General features: G+C 36.7%; 1 protein-coding gene across 1 annotated transcript in view; it reads left to right on the plus strand.

The window, feature by feature from the left end:
• LOC142358169 (solute carrier family 40 member 1-like) overlaps positions 1 to 14,833 on the plus strand; it is a gene marked incomplete at its 3' end in the record, with an annotated part of 49,122 nt that extends 34,289 nt beyond the window's left edge. The window contains exons 7-11 of the mRNA XM_075409629.1: positions 3,715 to 3,963; positions 5,712 to 5,860; positions 10,136 to 10,243; positions 13,588 to 13,947; positions 14,624 to 14,833. Of these exons, the coding sequence (XP_075265744.1) occupies positions 3,715 to 3,963; positions 5,712 to 5,860; positions 10,136 to 10,243; positions 13,588 to 13,947; positions 14,624 to 14,833 (1,076 nt within the window). The remainder of the gene's footprint in view (positions 1 to 3,714; positions 3,964 to 5,711; positions 5,861 to 10,135; positions 10,244 to 13,587; positions 13,948 to 14,623) is intronic.
• Between the last annotated feature and the right edge of the window lie 331 nt (positions 14,834 to 15,164).

The raw sequence follows: 15,164 nt of genomic DNA on the forward strand, positions 1-15,164 counted from the left end.
CAAGCGAGCGAAATAACATTCTCTAAGCGAGCGAAATTTTTTAATTTAGTTTGAGCAGATTTCTTCTTGGTTCTAACTAATTCCAGGTTAAATTTGTTTAATTGCTCTTGAACGTAGTTCATAGCAATTATTGTAAACGTGTCTTTTTTTATGCAAAATTTTCGCTTGACAATTTTGACTTTTCGAGTGACTTTTGCGCCCTTGACTTTTTGCATTTCGCGTGATCTGAAATGAAAAGTGCGCCGAAACTGGTGTCATTTTTTACTTTAAATCTTAATAGTGGTATATGTTAACCTCTAATGTGGTTATTCGAAGCCCACTATAGAACTTCTTAGTCCCATTTAGGCTCCCCCCCCCCCCCCCGACTGAAGCAGGTTGCAATTGATTAGAGCTCCCACTAGTCGTTCAAGAGCAATTCTTCCGACGTTTAGTCGGTTATGTTTTACTACTAAAAGTTAAATCAAAAGTGCGCCAAAATTGGTTTTGTTTTTCATTTCAATTTCTAAGAAGTGGTTCTAAAAAGCACGTCCCTGCCTTTTTATCCACTCACCAGCTGCAGTAAGCCTCCTCCCCAATTGAGCCCCCTTGTCGTTTGGGAGAGATTCGGCTGAACCTAGTTGATTGTTTCATCTTCTTGTATTTTCATTGAAGTGACGTGATTTAATAGACAGCAGGTTTTTTGTTAAGCGGCTTGATCATTTCATAACAGCCGCGAAACTGTCAGCTGAGCGTAGCTATATAGCAGTACTCTTTGTTTTTCATTCGTTCTCTGACGCTTTTTTTGAGTTCTTGCGTAATTTATTCAAGCTCGACGTTTTCCTGAATTTTTGCTGAGTTGTGCTTGTAATCACGATTGAGATTGAAAGCTAAAGAGGTACTCATTACGCCGGTTGTCTCTGTTTTATAGCAGGCCTATTTTGTATTTTTTATTGTATTGTCACTTAATCTCATTATTGGCGGTTTTAATCGGTTGCTAATGAGACATAAGTGATTCTGATGAGTCGCTCGAGTTCAAAGCAATCGTTTCCGATAATTTTGACACCATTTGTTTTCAAAAAATAATAGTTGATTTTCCAGTCTAGAATGTTTTTGTAGCCTTTCTTGTGGTCTTGTCTCTTAAAAATTTTCTTATAGGTCTTTTTTTCTCACGCGACTTTTTGTGTTTTTTAGCGTTTATTAGTTTGCTTTGCTCAAAGATTTGAGAATATGGGCACAAGTTTTATTAATTTCACGTGAAAATACTTTTTTTCTGCTCTGCTGTTGTTTTTGGGTCATGTGCTCTGTTAACAATCAAAGGCTGGTGTTTGTAAAAGTTTTGACAGTCAGTTTTTCAGATTTTTCTTTTGGTTTGTAATTCAGGACTTGTCCTGCTATATTTTTTGACTTCGCAGAACGAAAATTTGGTTGGCTTTACCTCAGATCACAGCTTGTTCGACATTTTACGTGAAATTTTTTTGACTTCTCCAGTCTGACATGAGTGTGTCTGACTATGAAATCTAATCAAAGTAGAACGCACTTATTTTTTCAAAAAAAAACCATTTTCCAATCTATTGGGGCTATGGGAATTAATGGCTGCTATTTTCCGGCGATCTGCTGGGTATGTTTTTTATCAACCTTATTCTGATGTGAAGGCTGCTAATTAGTTCGATTTGTGAATACTGGAAGACGATTTGAGTGGAGGCATTGATTTGCGCGTCTGTTGTTTGCAATTAAATATTTCAATCATTTAAGAATAATAGTTGAGGAAGAGCTACACTTATTTCAACTGAAAGAGTTTCAATCAAAGGTTAATTTTACCACAAAGTTGTTATCGCCATCGAGAATTTATCAGATTGTAAGTGAAATTGAGTTTTATTTTTGTGAGGTTAATAACAGTGTGGTTCTTTTTAATCCAGTTTCGTTGCGATTACAACAATTGACAAGTTTGCGTCGCTCTTTTAAGTATTGGACTCAGCAGTTTCTCATAGAAAAAGTGGCAAGAAAAGGGTGGCGAAATTTTGTAGTCTACCGTTTCAGATATGGTAGTCTAACTTGTAGTTTCATGGGACGTTAACAATTTATTTCGTCGTAGGGTGATGATGAAACTTTCGTTTTTGTAACCAGAGTGGATTAAAGCTAATTTAGTGCTTACTTAATACGCCATTGATCCAATAATAGAACTTCAATCACAATTATTATGTAATTATACTACAGAGTGTTCGTTCATTTCATTTGCTCTTTGAGAGGCCTGGCATTCCATGCTTTTTTATGTATTAATCTGGAAACTAATGTAGTGACTATTACTGTGTATTGTTAAATAGCCACCAGGTTGGTACAGGCTCTTCTAATAATCCATTTGCCACTAACATGGCCACTACCTCATTCGTGGTCGACAATCAAGTCATCTCTAGACCCCAAGAGAGTCGTGTAGGGGTCAGTAGAGGTCAACGACCTCTAAGCTGCGCCAGTAGTCATCCTGGTGATGAGTTCTATGAAGATTCGGCTGCGCTGGCCGAGAGTATGCTGCTTGAGAGAACCACTCGCTTTGACGTGTCAAACGTTGCCTTGAGGTAACATCACAGCATAGTTCATTAGAGAATTGTGGTAGACTTGGGGGTCATCCCCATTATAGCCCCCATGAAATTATAACCCCCATTATGGTATATTTACCGTGTTGGGGGCTATATAGGCTATCTGAACACTAAGCGGGGGGGGGGGGGGAGCTATGATGGGAAAGACGCAACTGGCTATTACGGAAATGCGAGAGATCAGGTTGACCACCCAACACCCCTCTCCGAAACAGTTATGAAGTGAAATACTTCGTGAAATTTTTCTATAAATGCAAAATGCGACACATTCTTAGTTCGACATTTTACGTGAATTTTTTTTGACTTCTCTGGTCTGACATGAGTGTGTCTGACTATGAAATCTAATCAAAGTAGAACGCACTTATTTTTTCAAAAAAACCATTTTTTTTCCAATCTATTGGGGCTATGGGAATTAATGGCTGCTATTTTCCGGCGATCTGCTGGGTATGTTTTTTATCAACCTTATTCTGAAGTGAAGGCTGCTAATTAGTTCGATTTGTGAATACTGGAAGACGATTTGAGTGGAGGCATTGATTTGCGCGTCTGTTGTTTGCAATTAAATATTCCAATCATTTAAGAATAATAGTTGAGGAAGAGCTGCACATATTTCAACTGAAAGATTTTCAATCAAAGGTTAATTTTACCACAAAGTTGTTATCGCCATCGAGAATTTATCAGATTGTAAGTGAAATTGAGTTTTATTTTTGTGAGGTTAATAACAGTGTGGTTCTTTTTAATCCAGTTTCGTTGCGATTACAACAATTGACAAGTTTGCGTCGCTCTTTTAAGTATTGGACTCAACAGTTTCTCATAGAAAAAGTGGCAAGAAAAGGGTGGCGAAATTTTGTAGTCTACCGTTTCAGATATGGTAGTCTAACTTGTAGTTTCATGGGACGTTAACAATTTATTTCGTCGTAGGGTGATGATGAAACTTTCGTTTTTGTAACCAGAGTGGATTAAAGCTAATTTAGTGCTTACTTAATACGCCATTGATCCAATAATAGAACTTCAATCACAATTATTATGTAATTATACTACAGAGTGTTAGTTCATTTCATTTGCTCTTTGAGAGGCCTGGCATTCCATGCTTTTTTATGTATTAATCTGGAAACTAATGTACTGACTATTACTGTGTATTGTTAAATAGCCGCCAGGTTGGTACAGGCTCTTCTAATAATCCATTTGCCACTAACATGGCCACTACCTCATTCGTGGTCGACAATCAAGTCATCTCTAGACCCCAAGAGAGTCGTGTAGGGGTCAGTAGAGGTCAACGACCTCTAAGCTGCGCCAGTAGTCATCCTGGTGATGAGTTCTATGAAGATTCGGCTGCGCTGGCCGAGAGTATGCTGCTTGAGAGAACCACTCGCTTTGACGTGTCAAACGTTGCGTTGAGGTATTAAACATCACAACATAGTTCATTAGAGAATTGTGGTAGACTTTGGGGGGTCATTCCCATTATAGCCCCCCCCCCCCCCCATGAAATTATAACCCCCATTATGGTATATTTACCGTGTTGGGGGCTATATAGGCTATCTGAACACTAAGCGGGGGGGGGGGGGGGGGGGCTATGATGGGAAAGACGCAACTGGCTATTACGGAAATGCGAGAGATTAGGTTGACCAACCAACACCCCTCTCCGAAACAGTTATGAAGTGAAATACTTCGTGAAATTTTTCTATAAATGCAAAATGCGACACATTCTTAGTTACAAATCGACATCAACAGATATTTATTTGAGTTGAGATAATTGAGAACAAAATTGAGAATTATTTCAAATCTTTGGAAATAATGCAGTGGAAGCAATGAAGTTCCGATGAAATATTATCACGAGGTATTCTGAGATAACATGGTCAAGATAATTTTTTTATGGGTTTGTTCTTAGTTTTTATGGGTCAAGATAATTATGGGTTGGTTCATAGTTTAATAAAAAACTAAAAAACACCCCCCCCCCCCCCAAACAGCTCAGACCAGCGATATACTATTTATCATACTTAAGCTCATAAATTCTGAAGCGCATAACTCAACTAACGATGAAAGTTTTTGGGCTGATTTAAGAGCGCCCTGATCACGTGTTAGTTTGTTGTTAAGGATTGGGAAAAGTATCATGGAAGCATTAAAATAGCGTACTGCTTGGGGAATGATTTCGGAAAGTATTCTTTTGCGTGGTGGCTCTAGACATATTTTCCCATGGTCAGAATTGCTCTTAGTGAGGGAGTTTCTGAATGGGTTACTATTGATTGTCTGTTGGTTCTTTTCTGTTATTCTGAATTGAGTATATTGCTTGGATGTTTGATTGCATGCCTTGTTCAGGGGACATTACGGCTGTGATGTTCTATTAATCATTCGAGTCTTTATAAGAGATGCGGACAAAACTATTTTATTCTTTAAAACCGCTTTTACCAACTTAGCCTTTATAAACAGCAGGGATGCTTATAGCTCAAGTATTCATAAAAGACCTAAATTTTTTTTCAATTGAAGCAAGAACTTTAATTTAATATTGATGATTGATGTTAGATTTTTAAATTAAGTATAAATCTCTAAACTTTTCGCGATTACGTTTTTTTAAGAAACTTGAAATGTGCTGTTAAGATGTGCACAATCTTGATACTCTGGGCAAATTTTCGAATGTTAAGTTTTTTTTGGCAATACATTAGCAATCTTTACTTGTTATGATAGGGTTTGCATGGTCGTTGCTCGAAGTTTTGATGCTATCATTAGACTATGTAATTAAAGAGTGTGAGGACGATATACCCAATGCCAAAATACCCAAAATATACTCATTTTTTTTACTCTATAGTTAAAATAAAATAGAAGCCAATTTAGCATAGTTTTTAAAAACTGGTAATCTGAAATAATCAACTTGGTAACTGCAGACAGTCAAGTTAATTATAGACAAAATTTTGGAATATTAAATCAAAAAGTCGCCATTGCTTCAATTTGACGTGGATTACGCCCGATTATTAATGATGTTCCTTTTCGACACAGAAAAAAATCGACCTGAATTATAACTAATTTAGCTTAATTACACCTAAGCAACATAATTTGTATTATTGCATTGTGTATTTCGGCGTTGGATCAAATCTCGTGTAGCCTATCTCCGTGTAGTAATGTATTTTGGGTTAAAAAACTGATGGAATTTAGGGAGCGTGAGCCTATGGAGAGAACAGGAAAAGATGAAAAGGGTTCCTCATTTGGACAGACAACATGCAACAAGTTGCTCTTCTTCTTCCTAGCATACAGAGATGGCTTTCGTGTCTTCAACTCATATACTGTCAAATATGCGGGACTTGGTAAGGCGCATTTGTTTCATCATATTTGGCACCCCCCTCTCACCCGATGCAGCTGATGACCCCACCCCCCTTTGATAGAATGATATCGACGTCAGTTGTGCGTCACAGAAATTTGTCATCGAGTAGGCGCCTGATTAACTTATCTGGAACAAAGTTTGAAGCAGTTGTTGAACTGTGATTGTTGTAATTTTGTAAATTTGTTTGTGTCAATTGTTTTGGGCCTCTTGCTTTTTTTGTTGTAATTTTTGGGACCTTTGTCGTCTAATCGTTTTGACTTTTGTCCTTAGAAACAGGATAAACTGGCCAAGCATTGGGGCCTTGAATTAGAATGAAGTTCTGCTAGAGCTTCACTATTGTATAAGTGTACTCTTCACCGAAACCGCCCAGGAAGCTTAATTTAATTAATAGCCGCGAAGCGATAGCGGGTATTATTGGGGACATCGTGTTTTTTTTTCAATCCAAAGAATGTGGATTATATTGGTGCGCTGTTTTTTTTCACACAGTTTTCATTGACTTTGATTTTTCAAAACGGGATAAACAGGTAAAGCCCAGCGGGCATTAAGTTTCATCAGAGGCCCAAAGTGGACTTTACTAGTTTTTCAAAGTTGATGAAGGTCTTTTGCGAGACAAAGTTTGTTGTTATGACCATTTTATGAGCTATATATTTTGGTACTACAAACACAAACACGCAAAATGATACTAATTGTTGCAATTTCTTCAAGTTTCTTAAAATTTTTTGTCATTTTTGGAGTTTTCCAGCCTCAGGGGCCAGGGAATCTCCTTTATTGTTTGTTTATGGGGCACTGCATCGCTTCTAGTAGCAACGGATTGGTTTTCAACTTTTTAATGTCTCAAATTGTATCATTTTTTTTGATAAAATCTTAAGTTTCAAGTTTTTTCCAAAACTTTTTTTCAATTTTTGATTTTTGTCCAGCCTCAAGGGCCAGAAAACCTATTCAACGCTCTGATAAGAAGTTGCTGCATGGTTGTTATTGTTATTGTCAATCGAATTGTTTCCAACGAATTAACTCCTCGAATTTTAGAAAATTTTTGATAAAATTTGCCTTTTTCGAGTTTTTTTTCTAAACATTTGTCTTTTCTTGCCTCGGTAGCCAGGTAACCTGCTCTAGGGTTTGATAGTATGTTAGTACATAGTTGCTAGGAGCACTGGAATGATTTTCAACATTTTAATAGAAAGAAGTTCTATTTTTGATAAAATTTGTTGTTTTTTCTAAAAATTTATGTCTGTTACCTAGTTTATCGGTCTTTATGAGCCAACGAATTTTTGAAGGCTTGGAATTGAGTTACTGGATATCCTCTAGAGACACAAAAATGGTTCTGAAAATATTAATGTCACAATTTTCAGCAACATTTCATTAAAATTTGCAATTGGTTTCAGTTTTGAATTTTTCTGTCGTTTTCTGGGTTAATCGATCTTCAAGGGCCAATGCACTTTTTTCAGTTCTTTCAGATGTAATACTGAACCCATTTCAGAGACACAGTTTGATTTTGAACTTTTTTTGAAATAGGTATATTTAAAGGGATCAAATTTTGCGTTCGGGGTAAAAGCATCAAGAGTTTTTAGCAATGAGTGTTTTTTTATTTAATTTGTTTGTTATTTTAGTTTTTCAACTTTGAGATGATTTTGTTTGTGTTTTGGCTGGCTGTGTCCAATTAATCTGCTGGTCAGGTAGAGTACTTCTAAGTATTTTATTCATGTCTTTGGATTGTATTTCAGGACCCCTCCTGCCATGTTTTTTTTTAATTCGTCGTCTCCATCGACGATTCTTCCTAACTTCTTGAAATTAACTTTTTCAATTTAGGTGATTTCTACTGCTTTGCAGTTAATATTTGGGTGCGTGAATTCTTTTGTTTTGCTTTCAAGTCTATTGCGTGACTCACCTCACTTAAAAAAAATGACTTCTGAACTCGCTTAATGAACTTTAAATTTTATGAACACTTTCTAGTTAAAGGTCAGTAGTGTGCATCGAAGTACTGCCAAACGTATATGCCCTAATTCTTGAGTGGGTCTTGGGTTTTAATTAATTAGGGTCTTGAGTTTTTGATTGTGAATATTAATTTTGAAAAAGCTCCCTAAGGGCCTTTTAATTGCTCTTGAACGAAGTTCATAGCAATTATTGAACTTCTTAGTCCCATTTAGGCTCCCCTCCCCCTTCCCCGAATGAAGCAGGTTGCAATTGATTAGAGCTCCCACTAGCCGTTCGAGAGCAATTCCTCCGACGTTTAGTCAGTTATGTTTCCTTGTAGAGAATATGTCTCATAAAAATGAAATTCCGAATCTAACCAAAAAGTCTAGTGGTCTATTAAAGTGGTCTATTAAGTCTAGTGGACTGGTATTCAATCTGTCTATCTTGTTTCTTTAGTTTCTTTAGTTGTTTAATTTCATGGAAGGCCACAAGCGTCTATCGCGGCTATTATCCGGCAATCTGTCGTCTATGTTTAAGAAAAGGGGCAATCTTGATGTTTCCAGCCCCTGTTTTGAGATGATTATAGTACTTGATTAAGTGTCCAACATTAACTTCATCGATTGTGTATGCTCTGTTGGTCTATATTAAACATTTTTTCCTTGATATTTTTTCAGTTATATGTGATCTATATCGGGACGTTCCGCATTTTAGGCAGCTCAGTGAAATTGGCGCTTTATTATACTAAAAATCTAATGAGAAAAGCGGCAAAATTGGTTTCAATTTAATTGAATTCTAATATTTGTCTACACTTCTTGACAAAAATAAAAATTCAAAAAATCTAGAAACATTTTTACAGGAAGATAAGTTTCAGGCTTTAATTTTGCGTTAAAAAATCATAAAATCTAGGACAAGCATTGATTGGTCTCGAATAACTCGCTGAAATCGTAGCCACGTTAGCGTATATCCTGTTTTAGTTTTTGGCACTAGTTGAAGTTGGGTAGTTTTCTCTGTATGTTGTCGCTAATCCGGCGACATATCAACCTGCGTTCGAATTCCGCTGTTTCGCAAAAATTTTCTACCAGTGAATGCAGTGTGAGAGGTTTCATTATCGTGTTGAACTATGCATAAAAAGAATTAGTTTGTTGATCAATTGAGGATCTTTTGATCAATTGAGGATCTTTTTCGTTTGTGCCCCCCCCCCCCCCCCCCCCCCAGTACGTTATGCTCCCCCCAATTACGGAGCACGTGTCATTACATCGTAAATCAGTATGTAAAAATATTGCACGTGCTTCTGGGGGGTGCAAATAATATGCACCCACTAGGCTGGGGGAGGACAAACGGAAACGATCCCAATTGAGAATTGCAGGATGTCAATATAATTTTGGGTTTTTAATTTTCCTTGGACAAAAACTAAATTTGTATAAAAGTGTTTGCTGTTTACAGGGGTCACATATAATTGATGCTTTGGTTTCCAACTGCTTTGCTGTTTGACGGTAGATTTGGAGCTGTCTGTGGTTTTGATGCAATCAGAAAATAAAACTCGTATTTTTTTCGCGAAAAGAATTTGTTTACCTTTCGGCTTCTTTCAAACAAAATGTGTCCCAATGCACATGGGAATTTGGAATTGTATTTTAAAGATTTCTACCCACTGCTCTCGAGTATATTTGCTAGTTGGTTCTAGTTTGGGTTGCACTCATAAAAGTGACGCTTTTGTGATCTCTAACAATGCGTCTTGTTGTTCATTTTGATGTGATAGGGGTCTGTTTATAGCAGATGTGTCCCATTTGAGATCTTGTGTAATCTCACTTGGAATAAGTGCACAACTGGGAACCATTTTCAACCATAACGTCTCCAAAAATATGAACAATATAAGTTTTCCACTTATTGAACCGTGTGATACTTGAGAACATCATTTAAAATCCTTTTTATGAAGCGAAAAACCGTTTTTTTTAACGCCCGTGCGTTTATTTGTGTCCGTAAAAAAGGCTCCAATAACTCTCAGCTCTTCTCTCTCGACATAATTAGGTTACAAGTCTCCCACTGCTGTTCAGAACAATTCGTCCAAACATGGTCGGTTATGTTAAAAAAACATTGTTGATTTCCTCTAATACACAATAATGAAATGCAAATGGTAAAAAAGGCAATATACAGTTAGGAATATATGATTATGTAAAATTATGTAATAATTTTATATGTCAATTTGTAAAAAAAAAAACATAAAATTAGTTAAAGAACTTGATCTTTTAGGTACAATTTTCAGTACAGCGCGAAGATTAAAACGTGTACCGAGTGAAAAATTGATGACATGATTGGCTTGACATCTTATTAACTGGTTTCATATGTTTAGCTCTGGCCATGTTGTACCTGACTGTGTTGAACTTCAGTTCTGTCACAAATGGCTACATGATGCTGCAGGGATTCTCAGAGAGCTACATCTCCATCACTATGGCTGCAAGTCAGTACTTCACTTACAAATACTAATAAACTATACTAATAAACTATACTTCATACAATGGTATGTTACTATACAGGTTCTGCTTCTTTTCACCCCCATTCATTCAACTCCCATATTTTTACATTATACATTTTTTTCCACTACATCTTTTGACCCTGCAAATTTTTCACCCCAAAAATGCTTTCTTTAAACCGTACTTATCCCTTATTTTGAATGTTAATTCTGTCAATCAATTGTCTAGGGGTGAACGAGGATATTTTGGTCCTACCCCTGTCTCCGTGGTCGCGAGAAAATGAACTGTAAAAAAATTCCTTAAGCGAGCGAAATTTTTTGTTCACTTGTAGTTTGAGTAGTTTTTATCTTGGTTCTCACTAATTTCAGGTTAAATTTGTTTTTGTTGGGCTACCCCTATTTTAAAGGTTTTTAAAGACTTTAGCATCAGGAGTCTCTTCGAATTTTAAGTATCGCTTTCTAATTTTTAACTGTTTTTAGGCAGGTTTACCTGTTTTTCTCAGTTATTAATTTATCGCTAACTGTTTTTTACATAGTTTGTTGAGCGGCGTCGATAACTTTTTTTAATCTTATATATGTATCCGTTTCTATCTGTATGATACAGCAAGCAAGTCTGTTTCGCAGCTATTCCGGCAATCATGCTGTCTATGTTTTTTTTGTTTAGTCTGTGAAAATTCATTAAATCGTGTTTGCAGCTTGCATTGTGTTTAATCTTTGATTTTACCTTCGTTCCAGCTTGCTCAACATCAACATTTTGCCTCAAATATTTTTGGCTTCTTGAGACTAGTGTCATTTATCTGCTGAAATTTTTAAAGCAGCAGTTGCATTGCAGAGCAATCAACAACGAACAATAAAAAATCGAGATTGAAACGAAATAAAACCATATAACCCAGTTTTATATGCCAACTGCTTGAATTTTGTTCTTATGAGTCTTTGGTACCATCTCTAATACGAATTGCTATTTATTTTTTCGTTTCGTTTGGTTTCTCAATCGCAATTGGTGTTATGGGAGCGGCTATTTTTTGCAGCAATCCGCTGGGTATATATTAGATGGTATTCTTTAGATGCAGATAATTGTTTGGTTGATTTAAGTTTCAAAATTTTTAAAACAATTTTTAATGAGTTTTTTCAGGTCTTTTGAGAATTCTGGTCTTTTTCAGGTCATTTTCGTGTTTTTCGATTCAAGTGGTCAATAAATCTTCTTCCGAGTTTGCACCTGGGTGTTCAGCGTACTTTTAAGAGACTCCGTTATGTTTCTTTTAAAGACATTTTTAACGAGAACCTTTAGAGAGATTTTCAGGTTTTCCACTTGTGTCGTTCCTATTTCAGGACATGTCTTGCTTGTTGTCGCTTTTTGTGACAATTTACCTCAAAAAATTGTCGACTCCTCTAGGCTAGTTTCACTCTTGCTGCATCCTTATGGATTTTGTTTTAAACAGCAGTTGCTCGGCAGAGATTTCTAAAATGAACGAAAAATGAAATCAAAATTAGAAACGGTATAAAACCAGTTTTAGATAATCGTTGTTTTAATTTCGTTCTAAGTTATCAGATCTATTGTACACAGATGTGGATGCCGCTCCCTGCATCCTCTCATTAAGAAGCAACGAAATTCTGTCTAACAACCAAATTCAATCAAAATAGCTCTTTTTTACAAGGAGTTTTGTACAATCCGTTTTTATTCGTTTCTATCAATTCCAAGGGGGATTATCGGAATCAATGGCGACTATTTTCCGACTAATTGCTGGACAATTTGCAGTTATTGTTTTTAGATGATGGTTTTTGATTCCGAAGACATACGTATCAACAAAAATTAAACACTTTAGCAAAAAATTTGTTACTATGTCCGTCTTCTGATCTTCTTAACTGAATATAGTTTTCCTTGTTGGCCTATTAGATACCCGATACCAACTATTTCAATATTTAGTTCTTTATGTTGGAGGCAACTCAGAATTCATTCTCAAGCTCCTCTTAATCGCAGACAGCACACCAGTTAGTTTCAATATCATTTTTTCTCGTTTGATTTTTTTTTGTATTTTATACTATGAGTGTTTGAAGTGATCGCAAATGTTTTATGAGAATATGCTATTTATATTTACTCAGATCTGAGGAATGATGCTATTGTAAAAAGCAGCCAGCACGATTCAAACTCGCATGTTCAATTTTCGAGCTAATTGTGCTTTACCAATATGCCAGCTGGTCTTAATACTTCGAACGGGATATCTCTCATGGCCTGTTTTCTTGTTTTATCTCATTCTTTATTACTCAGTGCCTGTAAAAATAGCTTAATTGATAACAGGCTAATTAAACTTATTCCATTAAATAAAGAGTTTTTTGGTTGGTCTGTCACAGTTTCTTATTTTGTCCAGCTCCTGAGCACTAATGGACAAACTCAAGAGATCATTTATTTTATTCTAAACCTTTTGGACGCTTAAAATTGATATTGATTGCACTTAGCTACTGAAAGTATTTGCAGATAATTTATTAGTTCGTCCGAAGTTTGACGCTATTTTGACTACGTTTTTTTTTCAGCTGAATCAAGGTTCATGACTTGAATTTCTTCTTCTTTCCGAACATTTATCTCTGCTTTTTAAAGTTGGCTTCTGTTTTCGAACATTGGGCTTCACTAGTAGCTTAGTTTGTAATGTATTGCAATTAGGGACTTGTGATATTCAAGGGTACAAGGTCATTTTGAGAATTTTCGATCCACATAAGTCCTCATACCTGTATAAATTACAGGCCAGCTACCTACCTTACCGCCACCAGCAACCTAACCCCTTATAGTACCCTACCTGCCACCCCATCACCTACCTACCTACCTGCATATCCCCCCCCCACACACACACACACACGCACACACACACACACACACACACACAACCATTTCTTATTGCTTTGTTTTTTTTTTATTTTTTTGCTGTTTCTGAAATAGATAAGGTTATGTAAGAGTTTTTATTGGAGGACTCTTCGAGTCATTTTTGAATTCTACCGGCTATGTTTTTTATGCTAAATTTTTGGTTGAACTTTTCGAGTGACTTTTGCGTCCTTGACTTTTTCGTTTTGCGTGATCTAAATATCTCTCTTATTCACAAGTAGCAGCAGCTGAACTCAAGTGGTGGTAATTCACAAAAGGTCAAATGAAAAATGCGACAAAATTTGTCTAATTTTTTACTTAATTTTTATTAGTGGTATATAATAACCTCTAATGACGTCATTTGAAGCCCCCGTAGTGAATTTTAGCTGTTCCCCCAGATTTAGGCGCTTTTTTTCCTCCTACGTTGGGCGATTACATTTTAAATATCGTTAGTACAGCTATAGCACCTATTCTTGTTCAGGTTCAGTTATGGGTGTGGTTGGCACAATCATCTTTCCAATCCTCAAGAACAGACTGGGTCTGCCAAAAACCACGATGTGTGGAAGTGTCATCCAGATTACATTCGTATCCGTATCTGTCGCCTCATTCTTCCTGCCCGGCTCTCCCTGGCATATGTTGAGCCAGAACCAGGACAAAGGCCTATCAGTCGGGAGTTCGGCCACAACAATGGCCCCAAATGTGGGTAATTTGTCCGTTAATGCCAGTGCAGGGTCCGATGTCGGTGGTGAAGGAATGCTGAACAGTGGGCTTGATGACAACGATGATTTCAATTTCACCTCTGTTATTGTGTTCGCGATTGGAATCATATTCTCTAGAGCAGGTCAGAAAAATGTTGCACTGGAATTTATAGAAATGAAATTGATTAGAAGTGTGAGAAATTGGTATTTGAACAAATTTTCGGGTTTTGAAGGCAAATTTTCTTTCACGCAATTTGACTTCTATTTGTGCTGTTTTTGTCTGCTAAATTGTTTAATTAATAGTTTTCAAAAGGTCACACATGTTCTAGGAATGCATAGTTGTATTTTTTCAATTCACCTGATAAGCGCTATATTTTTACGGCTTGAAGAGGAGAATTGGTGGGGTGAGGAGGAGTCTTTTGTAAGACTCAAAAGGTCATTTCCTTTTGAAGTCTCGGAGGGGATTAATAATATGATCCACTACTATCTGGGTAATTAAGGAGTTTATAGTTTTGACTTTCGGGTTATTGTGTATGGCTTCATTGTGATCGGTTGCAGTGATCGTTTTATCTCTGTGTTAGAGCGCTCTTATTTAACCATATCTGGCTGATACAGACTTGGCCAATCTCGACTCCAGAAACAATGCAAGTAAACCTTCCATACGCATGAAAATAGTCACCGAAAAAGGGACAATGCCGCTCACAAAAAAGAACATCCTGAAATAGGATATAGTAAGAGGGAAAGTCTCCAATTTATCCTGTTTCTCACAAAGTATGCACCAGTTTTTTTTTAGCAAGCAGAATGTTATTTTTGTTGCAGGGTTGTGGACATTTGATTTGGGAGTGACTCAGATGATCCAAGAATCAGTGGATACTTCGGAATGTGGTCGCTTCAGCGCTTTCCAGAAGGCACTTCAGTCCTCCTTCGACCTGTTATGTCTCCTCCTGGTCATCGCATTCCCAAGGAGTGACACATACGCATGGCTCGGATTTGTCAGCTTCGCTGCTGTCTCCTTAGGTACCTTCAAATGTCTTTCCTCACTAAATGCTTTTCATGCCTTCAATTTCCCAAAGTTATTTTTGCTGTTCAGCAGTTTTGTAAATAGGCTAAGAGAGAAGCAACTTGAAGCGCTACACGAGTTTAACTTCTTAATAGCCGCCATTGCCTGCTCAAACGGCTCATCAAATTAGAAGAGCAGAACGAAAAGTGGTGTTTTCGGTCATCTCTATTATTGAGGAGAAAAAAATAATCGAATCTACAAAAAGTTGCTTAAGAACTCATGAAAGCAGTTGCTCGCTTAGCAAAACTTTTTTCGAGAATTTATGGTTCGAAAACAATTTTTTAAGCTAGTGAGTTTCTT

Source organism: Convolutriloba macropyga, unplaced genomic scaffold (assembly GCF_964194025.1).
Source record: "Convolutriloba macropyga unplaced genomic scaffold, txConMacr16.3 SCAFFOLD_729, whole genome shotgun sequence".
Lineage (NCBI taxonomy): Eukaryota > Metazoa > Xenacoelomorpha > Acoela > Convolutidae > Convolutriloba > Convolutriloba macropyga.